This window comes from Microcebus murinus, chromosome 4 (assembly GCF_040939455.1).
Source record: "Microcebus murinus isolate Inina chromosome 4, M.murinus_Inina_mat1.0, whole genome shotgun sequence".
NCBI lineage: Eukaryota > Metazoa > Chordata > Mammalia > Primates > Cheirogaleidae > Microcebus > Microcebus murinus.
Window position 1 is genome coordinate 102,040,141 of NC_134107.1, and position 7,975 is coordinate 102,048,115.

The 7,975-nt window shown below is 37.3% G+C and overlaps 1 protein-coding gene across 1 annotated transcript; it reads right to left on the reverse strand.

The window, feature by feature from the left end:
• Positions 1 to 2,647: 2,647 nt before the first annotated feature.
• Positions 2,648 to 3,884, reverse strand: LOC105885139 (olfactory receptor 10G9-like). Its single transcript, XM_012789829.2, has 2 exons — positions 3,878 to 3,884; positions 2,648 to 3,507 (listed from the first exon to the last, which is right to left on the reverse strand). Exons 1-2 carry the CDS (start codon positions 3,882 to 3,884, stop codon positions 2,648 to 2,650), a joined length of 867 nt encoding a protein of 288 aa, XP_012645283.2.
• Positions 3,885 to 7,975: the final 4,091 nt, after the last annotated feature.

The window sequence follows — 7,975 nt, forward strand, 5'->3', positions numbered from 1 at the left end:
TAATCATCAGGGAAATGCAAATCAAAACCACAATGAGATATCACTTAACCCCAGTGAGAATGGCCTTTATCAAAAAATCTCCAAACAATAAATGCTGGCGTGGTTGTGGAGAGAGAGGAACACTCCTGCACTGCTGGTGGGACTGCAAACTAGTTCAACCTCTGTGGAAAGCAATATGGAGATACCTTAAAGCGATACAAGTGAATCTACCATTTGATCCAGCAATCCCATTGCTGGGCATCTACCCAAATGATCCAGTGACCCTCTACAAAAAAGATACCTGCACTCGAATGTTTATAGCAGCACAATTCATAATTGCAAGGCTGTGGAAACAGCCCAAGTGCCCATCAATCCAAGAATGGATTAATAAAATGTGGTATATGTATACCATGGAGTACTATTCAGCTCTAAGAAACAATGGTGATATAGCACATCTTATATTTTCCTGGTTAGAGCTGGAACCCATACTACTAAGTGAAGTATCCCAAGAATGGAAAAACAAGCACCAGATATATTCTCCAGCAAACTGGTATTAACTGAGTAGCACCTAAGTGGACCCATAGGTGCTACAGTAATAGGGTATTGGGCAGGTGGGAGGGGGGAGGGGGGCGGGTATATACATACATAATGAGTGAGATGTGCACCATCTGGGGGATGGTCATGATGGAGACTCAGACTTTTGGGGGGAGGGGGGGAAATGGGCATTTATTGAAACCTTAAAATCTGTACCCCCATAATATGCCAAAATAAAAAAAAAAAAAAAAAAAAAAGAAAGGCCTCCCAGAAACTTGGTAGCGTGCTGGTCCCTGAAGGCACAGGGGAGCGAGAGAGGGATCCCCCCTTACTCCTTTCCTGGGTTCTAAGCCTCTCTGGGTTTGATCCTTACCCATACTTTTTTCTTTTATCTTTTTCCTTCTCTGCTTGGCTGTTTTCCTCTGTGAGTTCCCTGGTAGGCTCTGGAACTTCTCTCTCTGACCTACAGCTGAGCTGCATCTTCTCTCCCTGCTCCTTTATCTCAAACACTACCCATCTCCCAGGATGCTCCTGCAAGTGATGTTCCTAGTCAGCCATTTTGACCCCTCCTCTCCTACTTCCACATGTTTACCTCTTATCTGTTTGAATTGATTTTTTAATGTGCCTATTGTGAGATAGGGTCAAGATTAAGGTTTTTTCATTTTGTGAACCCAAATTACCCAAAATAATTTTTGAAAAAAGCCATTCTTGCTTTTCAACCTGGCAGTTTCATCATTATAGTATTAATATGTGTCAGTCTATTTCTATACCTTCTATTCAGTTCCATTTTTCTATTTTTCTAGACTCCTACAAATACTACACTCACTAAATTACTATAGCTTCATAATAAGTTTTGATATATAGTGTGTGAATCCTCTGGTTTTGTTTTAATTTTTTGAGATTCTCTTCCCCATTTTGAGTATTCATTTCATTTCACCACATACTGTAGGAATCACATGTCCATATCTATAAAATCAAATGCTGGGATTTTATTTGGCATTGCACTGAATCTATAGAAAAAACTGATGATGTCTGGCTTCTTTAAAACATGAATCTTATATTTGATGGTTACACTATAATGCTTAATTTCTTCAACAACTTTTACATTTCCCTGAATATATTTTGTTATTTCTATTGTCATGGTCTTATACAACTTTACTTACTGCCAATTAAATCAGATCAAAGTTTCTAAACCTCAGTGCTATTGACATATTTGCCGAAATAGGTCTTGTTGTGAGGGGCCGTGGGAGGTTTAGCAGCTCTCCTGACTTCTATTGCTATATGCCATTACCTGTGACATACAACAGTGTCTTCAGACAATCCCCAGAGACCCCCAGTGGGGTAAAAGTGCCCCTAGTTGAGAGCAACTGATCTAAATATTTAAAACATATTTATTTTTTATATTGAGTCTTAACAACCATAAGTAGGCACAAAAGGTAAATGCCTAAACCATGATACATATAGTTGTAGATCATAATTATCATTGCTGTATACTATCCCATTGTGTGAATGCACACAATTTAATTTTCATTCATTTGTGGATAGTCATTTGAATAATTTCTGATTTTCATCTATTAAAAATAATGTTTCTAGAAGTAATTCTTTGAAGTATATATAAATACGTACACAGATATATGGAATTGCCATTAGAAAAGTTATATGTTACATGCTTTCTATTGCATGCACCTTTGGATTTGTATATAAAAAAATTCACAAAACCAATAAAAAAATTGAAAAGGTACTTGAACACCTACAACCAGAAAAAAATGACCACTGATATTTGTTGCTATTCTTGAACGATATCCACGATTGCAAATTCTTGATTTATGTGCATAAGAAATAAACAAAAAATCCTACATATCAATAACTTAAATATATGAATGATTCAATCTTCTGTCCCTGAGATTCAATTAAAATACATATTTTTTAAAAAGGTAAAAGAAACCAATTGCAGAGAAATTACTCAATAGATCAGAATTGTAAAATTTCCAAAAAAGATATGTGAAAGAAATATAACTGAGTAGATAGTTCTCAATATTTAACACAGATAACTATACATGGAATAAATTTCATATGGAAAACTAAATTATATTACCAATTTTGAACAAATTAGGGTTTATAGTGTTTATTCTCCCTAAAAATGTGCTACTTTGTCTTTAAGTTTCAACAAAGCTTTCTTCACCTCTTTGTTCCTCAGTGTGTTCACAACAAGGTTGAGAAGGGGTGTCAGCACAGTGTAGAAGACTGCCACAGCCCCATCCACAGCTTCCCTGGAGCCTGGCCTCAGGTAAATGAAAAGACCAGGACTGAAGAAACAAAGGACCACGGTACAGTGGGAGGCACAGGTCTGAAAGGCTCTGTGTCTGCCCTCTGAGGTGCGGATCCTCAGGATGGAACAGACGCTGGACATGTAGGACAGTGCTATCAAAAGAAAGCAGCCCGAGGCCACCATGCCAACGCTCACAAAGATAACCATCTCAATGGTGGAGGTGTCCGCACAGGCCAGTTTGAGGATAGGTGGGGCATCGCACAGATAGTGCTGGATCTGGCTGGGCCCACAGAAGGGCGAATGGAATGTCAGTATGGTCTGGACAGCGGAGTGCAGAGAGCCACTGAGCCAAGTGCTGGTGGCCAGGAGGGCACAGGTTCTCCCACTCATCATGCTGGCACACCTGAGTGGGTAAGTGATGGCCAGGTAGCGATCATAGGACATGACCGTGTAGAGGAAGCACTCTGTGCTCCCCAGGAGGTGGAAGCAATAGAGCTGGGCCATGCAGCTGTGGAAGGAGATAGCTCCGCCACCCGGGGCCACCAAGGTCATGAGCATTTTGGGCACCGTGACAGTGGAGAACCACATGTCAATGAAGGACAGGTTGGTGAGGAAGTAGTACATGGGGGTGTGGAGGTGAGAATCCAGCCTGATCACTAGGAGGATGAGGAGGTTTCCCAGCACGGTGAGCACATAAAGGGCCAGCAGGGCCCTTTGCTCCTCGTCTCACCAGGTTTTAATCCAAGTGTCAGCTGGGACTCCAATCTCATCTGAGGCTCAGTATTCTCTACCACGCTTCCTCAGGGTGTTTGCAGGATTCTATGCCTTGCAGTTTTGGACTGAGGTCCCAGTTTTATTCTAGTTGCCACCATGGGACCTAGGATCCTAGGCACCTGGTGTTTACAACATGAAAGTTTCTTCAAAGCCAGTATGAGAATCTTTTTCCAGTTTTCTATGACAGTGTCCTATAGTATAATATACTTGAGGGTTGATATCCCATCATATGTCTAGGTCCCACCCACAGTCAAAGGGAGGCTAATAAATAGGGAGTGTGTACTAGTGGGTAGAAGTCTTGGCATTTACTTGCAATTTTACCTTTCATACCCTATTTTTGTTGCATGCAGGGTTATAGGAAAACTGAAAACCACAAGAATTTGTTGGTAGCAATGATATATCAAAAGTCCTTTGTATACCTAAACCATTCTCTAATTTCCTCATAATTTAGTTGGCATTTTTAACATCACTTACCTCACTTAGAAGTTGTATGGATTCAATAGGATGATACATTTAAAGTACTTAGTACAGTGCCTGGCACTTAATAACTGCTCAGTAAATGACAGTGCATCATATAATACATTGTGCCTTGCAACTGTATTGCAAAATTGCCTTTTATGATTTTACTAAGAGAAAAATAAGTAAATTCTCTCAATGTTTCCATAAACTTTTTGCCAATTTCATAGCTAGGTCTTGTGGAATATTTGATCCCTGGTATTATTACTGTTCCCTCCCCCACTGCCACTGCTTGCTTTCAAAAGGATTCTCTCAGATCTTTCACAGCAGGTAGGAATCTCAGCAAAACTACTTATTGGACACCCTACAACCTCCTAAATGATCTGCACAACTCAAGGCCTCATGCAAGTCTGACCCTTGGCTTCTCTTACATTTTACCAGCCCGGTGAGGTCTAGCAGATGATGTTTGTTATGTGCTGTCCTGACTGCAATCTACTGGACACGGCCAGCTTTCTACCACAAACCCTTCTATCATAGATGTGTAAATATTTTCTAATATGGGCTTTGTTAGATTTCATGTTTCTCCCACCATCACCTACTCCTCATGCTCATAAACACAGGAAATATTCTCATAAAAGAAGACAATTCCATCAAGTTAGTATTTATGATCTGAGATAGGAAAATGGACCTAAGCAAAAGAAGGAGAGTATGTTTGCTTGATGTCAAGAAAAGTTGGGATTATGTACCATTGAATTTGAGGCAGAAATGAGGTTTTTGACTAAACACAAAATGTTCTCTTAGTTCAAGATGCTATTAATTGTTTGGTGAGAAGAGACAGAAACTGGTTCACCAAACAAGAGAAACTAAGATCTCTGCTCTTAGCAAAGGCCCAGGGAATGTGGCTCAAATTACATTAAGGCTGTATTTTTCAAGTAGGAGAATAAATAGCAGGGACAGGATTATTGCAATTATCAACATGGATATTAGAACTCCAAAAATGGAAAAAGCATAACAAATTTTTACTGTTTCTGGAAGAATAAATTCCCATAACTTCATGACCAGATTTGATGAAATATGAAAATTTTTCTCAGATGAAGTCCAAGTTAGTCTGAGACCTAAGGCAAGAGCCTCAATCGACAGGATCGATGTTTACTTGAGTATTCGTGATATAGTAACTTAGTCTCCTTAGTTTCTACTTGTATCTTCTCAGTTATCATCTATCTATCTATCTATCTATCTATCTATCTATCTATCTATCTATCTATCTATCTATCTATCTACCTACCTACTTACCTACCTATCTATCCCTCTATCTACCTAGATGACTGATTTTAGAACAAAGTCTAAGAATTCCCAAATATCTTACTTCTGGAAGAAAGTTTGAGGTAAAGGAAAGAAGGAAAGCAGAGGCAACTAAAAATCTACCTTTCTAAGAACTCACCATACAGTATGTGAATTGTTTCAGTAGTAAAACTCATGTGAGGTTTTTCTTCAAATATTTTTACTCTCCACGTGCTATTCACAGGCATGAGTTACATGGCATCGCTCAAAGAACATGTACGCAATGTTGAGATAGAGAGGTCCATTTTTAGTCAAGAACAAAACTAGCTGAAGTGCAGGAAACAGAAACTAACGTGGGTAGGAGATTAATTTGATTTAGGTCTCAGGGGTTGGATTTGCTCTTGGGTTTTCATGTTCCCTCGGTGAGCACAAAAACAACAGAAGACCAGGGGAAGGTTTGTCATAATCACACACATATTTCCCTCTGTGTTTCTTGTTTGAACCCTTCTGGGATAAGTCATGTCTTCCTGGAACTAATATTTATACCAAGATAAACAAAGGAGGACTTAACCTTTCCTTCTCCAGTGATTGACAGACACTCACAACTGCTTGCTTCCAACACAAAATTTCTAGGATCCATAAATTGTTATCACCGTGCTGTGCTCTTTAGCTCAATATACTGTCTCTTTCACCATTTTTTATTGAGATTTAAAACATCCAAATTCCCAATCTTTTCTGTTATTGTTATTTATAGCTTTTGATTGACATTTTCCTCAAAAATTTCCATGCATAATTTATTTTTCAATTATATAAGTAACAATTGCATTTTATTGCCATCATAATTCCCATCACTTGTTAAAAGCATGAGAAAACACTTAAAATATTTTATAAGTGTACTGACTTTTGTAAATTAGCTGTTCATAAACTTTCATTTCTTTTTTCATGGTAATACTCTTTTTAAAATTTTTCTATACTTTTACATATTAAGAACATCAATACATTATTTTATTGTTAGATGAAATGTGCTTTCAAATTTGTCTTTTAAAAATTTTTTTCTATACTTTTTTTTTTTTTTTTTTTTTTGAGACAGAGTCTCGCTTTGTTGCCCAGGCTAGAGTGAGTGCCATGGCGTCAGCCTAGCTCACAGCAACCTCAAACTCCTGGGCTCAAGCAATCCTCCTGCCTCAGCCTCCCAAGTAGCTGGGACTACAGGCATGCGCCACCATGCCCGGCTAATTTTTTGTGTATATATTAGTTGGCCAATTAATTTCTTTCTATTTTTATAGTAGAGACGGGGTCTCGCTCTTGCTCAGGCTGGTTTCGAACTCCTGACCTCGAGCAATCCGCCCGCCTCGGCCTCCCAGAGAGCTAGAATTACAGGCGTGAGCCACCGCGCCCGGCCTCTATACTTTTTTTTAATATTCTAGGAAGTTTTGCCAATCAATTTCAATATGGTTTTTGATGTGGATGATGTTGGTGATGTTTGTTTTAACAAAGTTTTCCTTACAACCAACATTTATCAGTATTCACTTATATAATATTTAATGCTTCAAGCTTTACTTTTCTTCCTTTGGAATTAATTTTATTTTGGCTGTGGTTATAATATAAAGATGTTTTTTATTGTCTTTATAATTTGAGATTGTAAGTGTAATTACTTCATTGACTTAAGTGTTTTCTTAGGAATTTCAGTTAAGTTCCTAAATTTTATTTTCCTTATTAGAATTGCTTATTAAGCTCTAGGTTTATTAACTCAAGCAGATGGGAAGGGGAGAGCGGGTTGCATAAATTCACACCTAACAGGTAAAATGCACACTATCTGGGTGATGGGGACATGTATAACCTTGACTCAAAGTGTACAAAAGCAAGACATGTAACCAAAACATTTGTACCCCCACAATATTCTGAAATAAAAAAAAATAAAATAAAACAAAATGCTTCCAAGAATACAATAACTTATTAAGAAAAATAATAGACTATGACCAAGTAGACTATAATGTAGGAATACATGATTGGTTTAATATTGAATAATCCATGAATATCTTATGTCATATTAATAGATTTTGGTGTACATGAATTCTGTCCTTCATTTTTTTAAATTTTTCTGTAAGTTTAGCATTTTAAAATAGAAGGTTTTTCTTAATTAGAAGAAATTTAAATATTATACTCATCTTTGAGCAAGGAATATCTTTTCTTTTATCTAAATCATGTTTTGTGTCACTCGGCTGGCTTTTCTTCTTCAGATTTCCTTCTTTCTTTTTAAACAGCTTATTGAGGTATATTTTGCATGTTATTAATTCACCTGTTAAAAGTGTAACTTGATGATTATTAGTAAATTTACGGAATTGTCTATTCCCACAATACAATTTTAGAACATTTTGATCACTTCAGAAAGATCTCTTATCCCCATTTGCAGTCATTTCTTATTCTCACGTTCAGCCCCAGGCATCCAGTGATCAAATGTCTGTTTTTATAGATTTGTCTTTTTAGGACATTTCATAAAAATAGAATCATATAATATGTCATCTTTTGTGCCTGGTTTCTTTCACTTAGCTTAATATTCTTGACATCTATTCATTTTATAAACTATATTAGTGCTTTGTTCCATCTTATTGCTAAATGACATCCCATTGAATGGATATACTCATTTTTTTTATCCATTTACCGGCTGATGATCAATAAACT